Below are 15,525 nucleotides of genomic sequence, written 5' to 3'. Positions count from 1 at the left end.
ATATATAATCCATATAAATGCCTCACACAACATCAGTCAATTGATGATGCTACTCCATAAGTCCATATAAAGAAAATATCAAAAACGCAACCAATAAAAAGAATTAGACTAAAGTAGAAAACATAAACCTACAAAATGAAACAATTGCACATAATAATACAATAAATAATGCACAATAATCAATAAGCTAAGTAAGACGAATTTTATACTTTAATGCAAGATTTTCCTTACAAAAATATCGTACAAGCTAAGTTTAGCTTATCCAAGATGTTTTATCAAAAAAAGATTACTGTAGATTACTAAATCTAGTGAAGACAAATCAAATGTAAAGTACTTCAATTTGGGGAATTCTTAGAAGTCATCGATCACTTGATTCACTTCAACTTCAACTTGTTTTTTGTTATCTTCAAGTGGTCCTCCAACCTAGCTACCCTAGTATCTACTATTGTAGTACCGTACAATTTCTGCCCAAGTTGTTGAACTTTCAAACCCGGCCCCCTCCAAACAAAAAAATAAAAATAAAATAATAATAATAATAATAATAATAATAATAATATACGCTTATATGTACCGTTTATACGGCTGTGTTATTGGTAAATAGCTTATTTGACCAACATTAGCTTATTAACTATTAAATAAGCTAACATAAGGCGTTTGGTGAAAAGCTTATTAAAAGAGGTTATTCAACTAAATAAGCTATTTTTCAAAAAAAACTCATTTTTCAATTAGCTTATTCAATTATTATGGTAATTAAAATGATCACACTTATACCCTCATTTAATTTAAAATCCTATATAAACTACCTATCCCACAATTAGCTTATTGGTCATTTCACATAATCAATCAGTTTTAAGAAATCTCTATTTACTAAAAAAATTTATACAACCAACTAATAAAATAAGTTAATCAAATCAGTTAAAAATAATTAGCTAACACAATCAATTTCAGCTTTTCACCAAATATATACCTATATAATTTAGCCAGTTTTCAACCACAAACCTTCAAATCCTTAGTGTTTAGTTTGTGTGCACTATTTATTTACTGAGAAAAAGAAAAAAAAAATATCAGAAGTATAATTTTGCTTAATTTTTAACTTCATTTTTCTATATAGATACATGATATATCTCGTACATTAAAACAAATTGATAGGTATTTCAAAATTAATAACGAAAAAAAAAATAAAAATCAATATCCTAGAGTAGCTAGTAGTACCAAAAGGGATGTTCACATTTCACATGCATGTAGGGCTTAGCAAATGCAGATATAGCGGCTATCGAGATAGTCGACATGCACGCGTTGCCGGTGGACGGAGGCGCAGGGTGGGGCCGGGGTAGTCCTTTGGGTGGGACTGCGAGTGTGCTGAAAAAGCCTGAGACTCAGCCATAACAATTAAGTGAACCCTTTTTTTTAAAAGGTTTTTGCTTTGCTTTCTGGTCCCAACATTATTATTTTTCAACTCCCATGAAAGAGGTTTTTATGTGATTAGGAATTATAGGGACCTAGAGGAACCAAATTAAACGACATATTTATCACTTGTGAGTTATGAGGATGACCCCATTTCAAAAGTTGAGGTTGATTTTTAAAGCATTTCCTATTTTTTTTTTATTTTTTTATTTTATTTTGTTTCTTGCTTTAATTTGAGCTAGAGAGAATCTAGCTATATTGTGTGTATAGTTACTAAATCATCATCATAATCACACATTGCTAGCAATCCTATATATGTAGTAGGAGTTTAATTTGAATTATTTATTGTGTGAGTGTGTATCGTTAATTGAATCATCATCATAATCGATCACATATGCTGCTAGCAAGAAAGTCTATGGCCTTATTTGGTGAAAAGCTGATAGCTTATAGATGAAACTGATTATGTTAGCTGATTTGACTGGCTGATTTTATTAACTGATTTGACTAGCTGATTATATTAACTAATTGTATAAATGTGTTTGGTAAACAATTATTAGCTTATAGCTTTTTGGGTATGTAAAATTACCGATATAGACATAGGCATAGTTTAATGTTATGGAACTATATTTTTTTTTATCACAATGTTATGAAACTAAAATGTACTAATGTTTTTTTTTTTGGGTATAATCTTGTACATTATTAACATACTCTTATGTGTTAATTTTTGGAATGAGATTTTACTAATACTCGTATTGAATATTAATCATTCTTAAGAAGTTAAGATGTTTAAATATACAACTTTTTGTTTTTGCAAAGACTAAATTATTTATTACTACATTTACGATAATAGTTATTTTATTTTATTTTATTACGGAGTATTATTATTATTATGGTAAATATTAATCAAGTGCCATGTGCCAACTATTCCATACAAGTCTACAAAACATTGAACCTAACCCCCCTAAATAAACCCCCCCCCCCTTTTTTTTTGAAGCAATAAATAAAGCCCATTAGATGAATTTTATTTTACAAAGCAAGGGAATATAAAAAGTAAAAAAAAAAACCCTTCAAACCACACACCTCAGTCTTCTTCTTCCTCCTTTCTCTTATTTCTTATTAAATGAAAATGCAACAAAATCATGGTGCTGAGTAATTTGATACTTATTTATCTTCCTCATAGATCTTCTTAAAATTTCAAGTATTCCCCCTTTTCTCTTTTAATTTCTTTTTATTCCAATTTTATTACTGTAGACATTAGCTTTTTTTTTTTTTTTTTTTTTTGTTTCAAATTTTTTTTAAGCAAATCAGATTCATACTTCATTCACGTGTTTTCTCCTTTATTAATGGAATTTTTCTATTGAATTTAGATGGTTATTTATCTCTGATCAAATGGACAATGTTGTAAAATTGGGTCTAGATTTTAATCAGCTCTTCCAAAACGTTGCTAAACCCAACGTTTTCAAAATTAGCTTATTTCATACAATCAGCCTTTTCTATCCGTCAGTTACCAAACACCCACATTAGCTGATTGACTTGGTCAACCCTCTAATTTGAGGCCTATCTGCTGAATTTGGCTCAATCCGCTGAAAACCAAACACCCCCATATATATAGTTCGAGTATAATTTGAATTGATCGAGTACACATATTGGGATTGTATGTATTGATGCTCGTTATACATCATAAGTGTGTATAGTTAATTGAATCAGATCATCATCGTAATCGAACACATATTGCTAAGCTAGCAGGAAAGTCTATATATGTAGTACGAGTATAATTTGAATTGATCGAGTACATGTATTGAGATTGTATGAATTGATGCTCGTTATCAGTTGTTAGTGACACATAACAAAGTCAATTATATTGGTGCTTTAGTTTAGGTCTGCGTGACTCAAATATTCATGGAGTTTGACTCAAGTGCTTGAGATGCATGTAGTGGAGTTTATAATCGAGTGATTGATTGAGGTCAAAGGGTTGCCAATGGTTACTACTGGTTGTGGTCCAACAAACTTATACCTAGAACAGAATTGCTGAGAGTTCAGGGATCAAGCTGAGCTTACGTGATTCATAGAAATAGTGTGAGTTTTGAAACCAAAAAAAAAAAAAAAAAAAAAAAAAAAAAAAAGAATTTTAATCAATTTTGAAATAAATTTTCTCACAAAAGCGTGGGTGAGTAGATGTCTGGATGTGACATAATATACCTATTAGGGTTTTGTCCACGATGAATAATTATTTGAATAAGATAATTCTTTTGTTAAATTTTTAACTGAAATTAACAAACAAGAACACACACATGTTTAATATGGTTCACTAAGGAGATCCAACAGTTTTATGAATCTTGAGAAAAACATATAAATTACAAAATTAATCAGGTTCAAAGTTTATATAGTACTCCCGAAACAAAAACTATTAATTCGGTATTATAATATCACTAGACAGACGTCAAATAGATGAGATAGGAATAGGGGGGTAGTAGGGGAGGTTGGAGTTTGGATCAAGGGTACGCTTAAAACTTTGGTAGGGTGAAATTTTTGAAAAAGGTTAGTGGCCGTGGGGGAATCTAAGGCCACTGCTAAGGTTTTTGGGCGCATGCAATTTGTGTTCCCTTGACTATCTTCGCCTTCCTGTCTCTTGCTTTTTTATCCTTAATTAAAAGTTTAAGTGTATGTGTGTAACACTCACATTGGTTCGTTTCATGCACTTACAATTTTATTTTTATTATCATGTCGAGAAGGGTTTTTTTTTTTTCCCCACTATTCTAGTCTTGTACGGAGAATGTATATTCTTCTTAATTTATTTTTCTAGAGCCACTCATCATTTGTTTTTCTATATAAAGTGGACAAAATTGTCTTTCGCTTTTTTAATATATTGTATGTGAATGGTTTTTAAGTGTTCTACAACTTCTACTTGAGCTCTAGTGGTAGTTTTGTGTAACTTGTGTGATTGTGATCTATGACTTCTATCGTGTGTGTAATGTGGTGTTGTGATGGTGGTCTTCAAGATCTAGGCAAAGGGAGGTAATCTATAAAGACTTTTGCATGACATATCGGTAGGGAATACGTTTTATGTATTTAATACAATTTAATACGATCTCAATTATAATATGTATTATATTTTTAATAGTGAATTTGGATAAAATTTGTCCTTTTTTTTTTTATTTATTAAACACATAAATTGTATTCTCACTTGTCACCAAATATATAGTGTTAAATTTAAGTGGAATTTCACCATACACATCGCATAAAATATCATTAGCTTTCTTGAAAAATAACATTAAAGTCTTTCTTTTGACTAAAAATATATTCTACAATATAATAACTCATCATAATCTCAACTAGAAATTAAAACTAAAAGAATGACATGACAACATTGATAAAAAGATTGTACTTATAAAAAGTTTACGAACCTGATTGATTTTAAACCTTTAATAAAATTTTTTTTAAAAAAAAATATCAAAAAAATTTGCATGAAAAAAGTCTCCCAAAATTTAAGAACAAAGTGAAAAGGTTCCGATCCCTTTAAGTATAATCCATTAAACTAAAACAAAATGTCTAAACTTAGAAGAAATGATAAGCTAATCTAAAATCTTATATTAATGCCTTAAACTATATTGCGAATCCAATCCAACTAGACATTAGTTACTTTAAGTACACCACAATATGCATATTCTCTATCAAATCACATTGCTTGAAATGTTCATGAATCTGATTCATCATGTTCTTGCTAATTAATTATATCAGATATTCCCTAATCATATTATTAGGCGCTTGAGTTTGCTGATTTCGTGTCATAATTCTAGCAATAATCCAATAACTTATCATTTAATTAAAAAGATTTAGTTTCAATAAACTAAAAGTTAGATACTTGATCACATAAACTTCAGATCTAAACCACAAATAATGAACCATTGGCCGTTTTAATTCCATGCCATAACAAAAAATACTTTATACTCCTATTATATGATCATCTCATATAAAAAAAAAATAAAGATAAAACTTTATATTATATGATCATATATAGTATAAAAATAAACGAACTATGGTTAGGATGTTCCCTGAAGGGCTAACTTGCCAGCTCAAAATGCACCTTCATTTGTTTCATATGTTAAAAACAATTCCTCAACAGGTTCATTGGATCAGGAGATGAATATAATTAAGAGCACCTTATTATAAAAATTAATTATATGATTATTATAATTGACGCGTGGGGTGCTTAGGAACTCATATAATTATTCTTTTTTCTGACCTTCGCAGAAGATCAAGGAGTACTTAAGACCTTGATTAAATACAAAAATAGAGTAATTATATTAATGGATATGATTACTTTTAATTTCTGTTGTCATGATCACGGGCACATTACGATATTGGCCGGTTAAGGGATTAAAGGTTTTATGATTAAATTAGAGTAATTATATATACCTAACTATAGTAATCATGGAGGATCAAAGAATCTCTGATCTATACAACGCTTTTATCGTATTATTTTAATCCCTAATTATTTGTTTACATTAGGTGGATAACGATGTTATTGGCCAGAGAATCAATTTTTTTTTTTTTTTTTGGAATTATGTTGTATTTAGAGGGAGAGCCTTATTACTGAAGCACAATCCTTGCGTGTAAATAGTTGTATAATGCGTTGATTGTTTTGGGTACGTAGAGAATAGAGATGGAAATATATATATATATATATATATATATATATATATATATATATATATATACACACACGAAGTATGAAATATGTAAGTATACATAGCTTGAAATTGGAAGAGCAAGGATAAGATAGATGTAATTCGAAATTTGCTTGTTTGATCTAAGTGAGTTAAGGGGGTATAACAATGCCCGCACAAATTTTATGTTACACCCATTCGACTTCTTAGTTTGGTTTGAAGCATAATAAGGTCTATGGTAGGTACTGAGCTAATACTTTGATGAACGTTTTCATTTTAAATTTTAAGACAATCTTATCTTATTCACTATTTTATCAGAACATATACACAAGTATATCTTAGTATAATAATGTCTGATATACACCCTAGTTTAGCCCCAATGAAACAGCTATCGTGCTAATAGGCAATTAATCTAGCATGCAATCATCCATAACGACTTTCAAAACTAATTATCTTGTTTTAATCAATTGTTAACAAATTGAGTCTCTTTCGATCTTTACAATACAACCATTTATCTAACATATGCAAGTATTTGAGTACAGTTTCAACATATCCTCACACAAAATTCCTTGACAAAATCAACAATAATATATATATATATATATATATATATATATATATATATATATATATATATATATATATATATATATATTCTCCGAATTATGTATGACCTAATTTTAAAAATTGTGTAGAATTTTCAAATAGTGTAAAACACTCCACAAAATTATACAAATGACATGAACTTTGACTAGTAACTAGTATGAACTCCTACACTTATTATCTACGCAATGGAGAATATATATGAGAATCAAATCAATATGCTCAACTTCGAACTAAGAATAATATAACAAAGTTTAATAATTGGAAAGAGGATCCATATATTAAGGTAGCTGACTAGTCATTTCTTGTCTCCTTAATATTAGGAAAGTATAAAATTTTAGTGATGATCATATACTATATAATATATTGATTTAAATTAGGTAAGAGGTTTGTCTAGATTTCAATAGTGTTATCGTAATCAATTGAAATTCTAATTTGCAATTGCACGCTGAGGTAGTTGCAGATTACGACTTGTATAGCTTGTCTTTTGCATGGATTGATATTTGATAGTATTGCTTGTTTGCTTCATTCTCTCACCTAGGACCCCCATTATTGGTCCAATTTTAGGGATAAATTTAGAACATATCTATCTTTTTACTTTTGTTACACTACTTGTCTATTTATTTTTGAAAAAAAAAATTGGTATCTTTAGCTCTAGAAGATTTTGCCAAAGTCACTACCACTCTATCATCAATCACCTTTTGTCGTTCATTTAGTTAGCACGGAAATGAGAAAAAAGTCAACAATTTTGTATATACATTAACAGCCTGTTGAATTCAGCTTAATTTTAGTTCAGTTCAGCTCTAATCACTTCACTTCAATTCAGCTCCTAATTTCCTTCTCTCATAAAATATCCATTTCAGCTCTATTCAGTTCAGTTCAACTCAATTCGGTAAATGTGAATATCTTAAGTATTACTCCCTCCGTCCCTTAATTAGATGCATACTGCTCTTTATTTTGTGAGTAATAAGTGCAAGACATCTAATAAAGGGACGGAGGGAGTATATAGCTATAAACTTATATATCTAACAATTATGAATAGAAGTTACTAAAAAAAAAAAGTTGAGATTATAAATATTGTATTAATACCTATTTGACAATATTTTAATTACATAATATCATCATTATTATTTAATAATTTAATGAAATATACTATAGTCAACCTTGATATACAAATAGTGAAAAAAGTTAAAGTGAGTCAATTATTCTGAACGGAGTGAGTAGTAGTAATATTCCACTTTCCAACCGACCAACACTAATTAAATTTTATAGATATAAATTAACTGAAAAAATTCAAATTATATTTTGAAAATATTTATTGAAACTAATCTAATAACATTTAAAATATGAACAATTAATTTTCATATACGTAAATTAAAGAAAATTTTGTCTAAAACTACCCTTAAAATAGGGTTATTTGTGAACAACTATCCGTTTTTTTATTTGTTTAGAACTACCCGCAAGTTATGAAATATTTGTATAGCACTACCCATTAACATTTTCCGTCCAATTAATATGTTACTGGGCCCACTACCCAGTAACCCTAAATCTATTGTTAAACAGGCAGTATATGTTAACCTTTACTACTTCACTTATCATAGTAAAAAAAATGTCAAAAATTTGACGATCAAGCCATTGTAAGTACTAATAACTCAGTAGAAGTACATGTTCTTAAAGAGGTGGACTTTTTTTTTAAATGTAAAAATACGTAAAATCAAACAGGTAGTATGAAACTTTATTAATTAACTTTTCAAATCATGCCAAACTTCCAATTATAATCATCCAATAGTCACTGATCATATGAAGTGGAAAACGACTTTAGAAAGCAAAATATTAGCACAAGAAAGTAAATTAACATGAAATAATTTATAGTACTTTACATTTTTCAACGTCTAAATACGTACGATTTCTTGTAATATGCCTTTTTATTACCAAACTGGCCTAACTTATCAAGTCGAGTCTGACGAGTTTCGAATCCTTGTTAATAAAATAATCAAGTGATTAGTGATAATGACAAAGATAATTAATTAAACAAATGTAATTTTACGGCTAATAATTGGAGGATCGCATCATTTAATCAATGAAAGAAGAAGATTATGCTTTTGAGGGGGGCAGCATCAGCTCTCACTAGCCAACCATAACAGAATATTTATCTTCTTTGCTTTGTATTGTCGTTTTGAGGGTTGTCACTTCATCAAATTACGACCTTTTCATTAGAAGCACTTTTATTAGTCACATTTTTTAAAAAAAATTATTTACTCATTAAACAAAATGAGAGATATTAGAAGTGTCATATATACTCTTCTATGAGTTCTAAGCCACACATATACTCCTTTGTATATCTTTCTATTCAATAGAATTTCATTCGTGAAAAGCGCTTCCTAGTCTCTTTTTTTTTAAAAAAATTGTTCTCATTTTATTACTCATGGTCTTATGGACAACAGGACAGTAATATCATTAATATGTAGCGTTACATGAATTCAGATTATCCATAAATACGGTACGGAGTATTACTAGTCAAAGTTGTTTGTTGTATGTGTTGATATGCATATACATGTCCGATTAAAGTGTTACAAGTAATTACCAAACAACTTGGGTTAAAAAAAGACTTGCTTTAGTATGAGATTTATCACGCATCATCAATACAAAGCACTCGTGGCTCGGCCCACTTGAAGAAACGGACCAGCCCGAAACCTTTAACAAATGCTGTCACGGAAGACCAAAGTTACCTGTTTCTGTGGCTTGAGACCTGGCCCAAGCATAATCTACACATGTGTAAATGGGCCAAACTTCAGTTTCACGATACCAAAGCCCAGAAAGAGTTACTCTAGGTTGCAGCCCAATAAAATGTTCTGACTTATAGTCTCTTGGTTGCAGCCCATCAAAATGTTCCCAAGGAGTATAGTCACAACTCACAAGATCTAAAACGACTTCGTCCTTTAACTCTTTGGAACAACCTTGGAAGCCTGAAGCCCCGAGCCCTAATCGGATTTTGGTCGCTTTTGGTTCCGTATAGCTTTGGTCGTATCTTGTAATGTAAGTTATGCCATGAGATTTCTCGTGGAATGCATGTTTATGGATAATCTTATTATTGTTTTTTTTTAAGAGTAAACCTTTTCTTTTACAAGTGTGTGTGTATATATATATATATATATATATATATATATATATATATATATATATATATATATATATATATATAAACAAGAAAACACTAATTAAAACGGCACTTGCAAATCATTAGTCATCTTTTTTCCTTTTTTTTTGCTTTCATTTACGTGGCATTAGCTTAAAATGTTAGAGGGTTCAATTTGAAAACCTGTGGTTCCCAATTATTGGTCAAATGTCAACAGTATGTTGTAGAAGGAAGTAATTTGAACCCGTCTTCCAACGGCTCTAGAAAAGTCTTATCGAATGCCAGTTTTATGTTCCCTTTCAACACCCTAGCTAATGGCCAAAACACTTTGGCCTAGCTGCTTTGTCCCATAATAAAATCCATACAACACATTAAGCACATTAGATGTTGCTGTAAAGATAATAGCCTTTATGTGTATCTTACTCGTGAAGATATCGTGGATAAACACCCACACTTCACAATAAACCAATTGATATTTCCAATAATAGTACGGTGTAATTATATTCCCTCAATTTTTAAAAGACGTTTTTGCCTGGAACATCTTGATTTAAGCTAAGAGTCAAAACATTGAGTTTGAGTACTCGATGTAAAAGAAAAAACAAACAGTACATGGAGAGGTCTTCTAAAATTTAAACTTTGTAAAAATTAATTACCCATGTGATTTTACTGTTTTAACTCTTTAAATGCATGTGTTTAATAATAATACATAATCAAATACATTTATGGTCATTTACTACCATTAATAAAATGTGAAAATATAAAATAAACATCTTTAATTTATCTATGAATACCTCTTGATCACAAATCTTATATGGTTCGATAAAAGAAACATCTACTCCATGTTTTATTTAACATGTTAAAAAGGTATAGGACAAGATACTTTACAAAAAACATAACTATAAAGTCTATAACAAGTCAAAACAGGGAATTGATCTCACAGGGAGGAACGTTCCTTCTGCCTAATGATTAAGACTACCACTTTATGTGGATGTTCATTATCCAATCTTCTTTCCAGCTCAACTCATAAAGATAGTTCGTAATCTTCTTTATTTGCATGATTTTAGAATTTTTAATCTCTTAATAGACATTTTATTTAAACCAGGTGGTTTATCGTGGTCTATTCTTGTCAATTTTTTTTGCGTACTGTATTTTGTACACTCAACTTTTAATTTGACTCTTTAAACAACAAGATATTGCATATTATGAAACAAGTTAAGCTAACAGCAAAAATAATAAATTTATAGGAAACTAAATTATCTTCACCAGCAGATACTCATATAATTGACATACAATAATTTGAGTTAGTTAAGATTAGGCTCCTTCCAAAATGCCAGTTCATACATGTAAGATGTAACCTAAATCCTCATTTCCTCCCAGTTTTGAATTCTGAAGACACTTCAAGTGTAGAGAATAATTAAACTTGTTTGTTTGTCGGCATAAGTGTTTACGATTCACTTAATATTCTCATTTTATTTTCCATCTTTATAATATAAGATCAATGGCAATCATTCAATGTACAAAGTTGGATTGAACTCAAAAGTATTGCATTTCTAGAATTGAACTATAAGCACGGTAAACTTGGTATTTTTTGTAACAAGTGTAAAATTAAAGTGTTGCCTAAGGATTTCCTTTAAGTATGAACATAATTGCAAAATATGCGAAAACCATATGTATGAAGTATGAAGTATGATGCACGTCGATGTTGAAATTTGAATTATAGACTGATTCACAAATTAAACATATCCAAGTGGACCAAGTCGACCACGTTCTTAGCCATAGATAATGAAATAGACATTCCTAATAATTTCGGATTTATTGGCCAATAAAATTTTCAAAAGACAGGGGTAGCAATCTTGCAGGTAAAGGATCTTTGTCATATGATAGATTAGTATCCCAATTCTGACAACTTTTCACAGAAATTAGTACTAGTTTAGTGGAGTAATTAGCCGCTTCCCCTCACTTTTTGGGTACTTTGCCGAATCTTTAACTCTATTCTTAATAATTTGTCCCACAAGCCTCTCTTTGATATTATCCATGATAAACTTGATAACTCTCAATTAATAATAGGGTAACTTGATTACTCGTAATTAATATTAGGGTGTGTTTTCACTTTTTAGAAGCCAGCACCCGTACATTATTTTTGTGGTTTAATGTGTCTCAAATTCTCAATGATGCCTCTAATGTTACATATTTGTCTACTTTTAGACTACATTATTCGAGGTGGTGGGGTTGGATCGAGTCAATTCATTCGAATATCATTTTCTCGTGTAAATTGGGTCTCAAATCGGGTCCTTCTAGTAAGGTTAGCTTTATCTAGTCTGTATATATCATTCATGCATGGACGTATCAGAAATCCAACGTTGGCGTCTTCTCATCGTCACAATTCTTAGAACAGTCATAATTCTTAGAACATGCCGCCAGACAGTAAAGTTTACTCTAAGATTCTACTCCAACTGGCAAAGTGATGCCCACCTAATGATAATAATTTTACTAATATCACTCACTATAATTAGCTACTGTATTAAACTTAACTACATATATATCGTTTCACACTACACAACTTAGAAATAAATTAGCTAGCTTTATAGTGAAAAACACCAAAACAATGAGTCATCGATTTCATTATAATTTAGTTTCTGCCCTGTTAATTGGAGTCTGCTTATTTACGCCTTACAAAGCAACTGCACTTAGTACGAATTATTATGCAAAAACATGTCCTAACGTCGAAAAAATCGTTAGGCAAGCCGTGCAGAAGAAAATCCAGCAAACCTTCGTTACTATCCCCGGTACTCTTCGCCTATTCTTCCATGATTGCTTTGTGAATGTAAGTATTATTATATCGTACGTACCTTTGATTTCTTCAATAATTATTTCCTCCCTATCCTTATTCCTTAAGCCTTGTTGTTTTCCTAATAGGGATGTGATGCTTCGGTTATAATTCAATCGACGAGTAACAACAAGGCAGAAAAGGATCATCCCGACAATCTTTCACTAGCGGGAGATGGCTTTGACACCGTGATTAAGGCAAAAGCCGCGGTTGATGCTGTTCCAGGATGTACTAATAACGTTTCTTGTGCTGATATTCTTGCCCTTGCTACTCGCGATGTTGTTAATCTGGTTTGTGTCTCTACTCTCAATAAATTAATGTAAATATTGTTCATAGTTACTACTTTAATTTGGGCTAGGATAAATCAAACATTAATACGTATGTATATCACTAATCTATATGATTAACCCAGTCGTGTATGAATGTAGTCTGGTGGACCGTTTTGGCAAGTAGAATTGGGAAGATTTGACGGGTTGGTATCAACAGCAACAAGTGTAAATGGAAGATTACCGCAACCTTCAGATGATTTGAATAGCCTTAATTCTTTGTTTGCTTCTAATGGCCTCTCCCAACCTGAGATGGTCGCTCTCTCAGGTACTCTTACTCTTCTTTTTCTTATATGATACGGAGTAGTATTAATACATACCAAGTATAATGTATTTCCACTAGTTTGCGTTAATAGATGACTTATACAGAGTATATGAAATTTTGAAAAGTAATGCATATACATAATCTAACACGTGATCGAGTCTAGATAATAATTAGTTGGATATAAGATGTCATCATCAACTAGCTAGTCCTACAAACAAATAATTCAAATCTCAATTTTAAAATTTTCTCTACGGAGTATAATATAAGTAGTTCAAATTCAAGTAAAACATATTAATGCTACGTAATACAAGTATATTTCATATTTTCATAGATTAATAGGTCATATTGTACTAGTACTCGTATTTTGAATTTTTGATAACTTTATACGGATTATTACTTTTAGAAAAAAGTGGTAAATTATTATTACATGCGTTACGTAATTGGATGGCCCAAAAATTTGGACGGTTTCACAATAGCATGTAGCCTTTCTTGTCAGCTACATTATTTGGACCTTCGAAAGTAAATTAAACACCGACACTCAACTTTTGCTCGTGATCTTTTGTATGGATTCTGTGTTAATTAGCTTTATTGGACACAAAGAGTTACTAGCTGCACCCATATACAACAAAATTATTACTTGGAAAAGTACTTCAATTTGAATATTGTACGCAAATTCTCTATCATTTTATTAAATCTTTTCATTATGTACAGGGGCACATACGGTGGGATTTTCTCACTGCAACAAGTTCTCTAACCGGATATACGGGTTCACACCAAGTAACCCGATTGACCCAACCCTGAACCCGCAATTTGCTGCCCAATTGCAAAGTATGTGCCCTAAAAATGTGGATCCTAGAATTGCTGTTAACATGGATGTACAATCACCTAGGGTGTTTGATAACGCTTACTACAAAAACTTGATAAATGGAAAGGGCCTTTTTACTTCGGATCAAGTCCTATATACGGATAAAAGAACTAGGGGCATTGTTACAAGTTGGGCCCAAAATTCACAAAGCTTTAAACAGGCTTTTGCCCAGTCCATGATCAAATTGGGTCGGGTCGGAGTCAAGAATTCCAAGAATGGTAATATTCGAGTTCGATGTGATGCCTTCAACTAATACTCTAGTAGATGAATTCGCTTTTAGGTAGCAAGCTACTAGTATAAGTGTACACTACTAGAAGTATTCTTTTGTTATATTTTCTATTGGAAATAAAGGAAGTAATGAAAAAATTGAATTACTTCTTTTTCTTTTTTTGTATGTAAATTCTAAAAATTGTGAATTTGTAAGATTTTAAGTCATGATCTATAATTAGTAATACTCCCTCTGTTTTTAAATTTAATCACAAAGGTTACGAAGTAGCCCCTAACAAAAGTCTCATTTCTCAACAATGTTCATATGAACACTCGATGTACCTATTTGTCACTATCAATAAACCAATAGCATACTGAGAGAAAATCAAACCAAACATCCTTCACATAAAGAATACTGCTTAGCACGATCGATTTTACAATCATACATGAGTACCAAAATATAAACAAATAATTAAATTTTAATACTGTAATTAGAACTGGCCAGTTTTGCCATTTCAACCTTCAAAAAGATGGTAATATCATGAAAGGAAGAAGAAAAACAAAAAAAAAAAAAAAAAAAAAAAACAATTGTTTCCGACAGATTGAATTATATTACATTTCCCTATTATTTCTATCTATACACAAAAATGCAGAAATTATTGAAGTGTTCTGGATTTCCTAGGTTGATTGTAGCATTGTGTACTACCCTATGGCTAGGACTCGTGTTTATGTTGATGATCATGCCTAACATTTCAGCATCAACAAGAATTCCCCGGGAATTAGCCCAAGTTAATTTTCAAGACCAAGTTTTCAAAGACTGCAACTTCACGGTAACTATTTTGCATTGCCTTAATTCTTGATATACTCCCTATTCCCTTAGTTTGCATTTCACCGGGAATCGATAATCACTAACTATGTTTATGTTGATCGATCTAATCATAAGTTCAAATATGATTTAATTCTTCTTAGAACTTTTCCACTATTCATTCTATGTAGCAGCATAAGGTTGCAATATATTCTGTTTGAGTAAAAAGGACTTAAACTTAATGTTTGTCTGTTTATTTTTTACTATCTCTTGTATGAATTCACGATTTTGTCTGCATGAATCATTTGGGCAGAATTGTAATTCTATTGGATCCGGAGACTTTGGAGTTGGCCCTGGTTTTCCATGATCATTTGCACATCTGAGAAAGTATGCATTGAAGAAGCAAATAAGCAGTTCAGC

The 15,525-nt window shown here is 30.8% G+C and overlaps 1 protein-coding gene across 1 annotated transcript; it reads left to right on the top strand.

Moving 5' to 3' along the window:
* The first annotated feature begins 12,306 nt into the window (after positions 1-12,306).
* LOC145561878 (peroxidase 50-like) lies at positions 12,307-14,547 on the top strand. Its single transcript, XM_081622004.1, has 4 exons — positions 12,307-12,634; positions 12,727-12,927; positions 13,066-13,231; positions 13,940-14,547. The coding sequence occupies exons 1-4, from the start codon at positions 12,416-12,418 to the stop codon at positions 14,344-14,346; spliced, it is 993 nt and encodes a 330-aa protein (XP_081478130.1). The 5' UTR covers positions 12,307-12,415; the 3' UTR covers positions 14,347-14,547.
* The last annotated feature ends 978 nt before the right edge of the window (positions 14,548-15,525 follow it).

Source organism: Chenopodium album, chromosome 10 (genome assembly GCF_948465745.1).
Source record: "Chenopodium album chromosome 10, dcCheAlbu1.1, whole genome shotgun sequence".
Taxonomy (NCBI): Eukaryota; Viridiplantae; Streptophyta; class Magnoliopsida; order Caryophyllales; family Amaranthaceae; genus Chenopodium; species Chenopodium album.
Note: the sequence above shows the minus strand (reverse complement) of the source record. Positions and strands in the feature narration are given on the sequence as shown.

What these genes read in the sequence shown, in the direction of transcription:
- LOC145561878 (XM_081622004.1), top strand. Translation starts at nt 12,416, where the DNA reads ATGAGTCATCGATTTCATTATAATTTAGTTTCTGCCCTGTTAATTGGA. An exon ending in TCCATGATTGCTTTGTGAAT is followed by an intron (nt 12,635 to 12,726) that starts GTAAGTATTATT and finishes TTTTCCTAATAG; the next exon opens with GGATGTGATGCTTCGGTTAT. An exon ending in TGAGATGGTCGCTCTCTCAG is followed by an intron (nt 13,232 to 13,939) that starts GTACTCTTACTC and finishes CATTATGTACAG; the next exon opens with GGGCACATACGGTGGGATTT.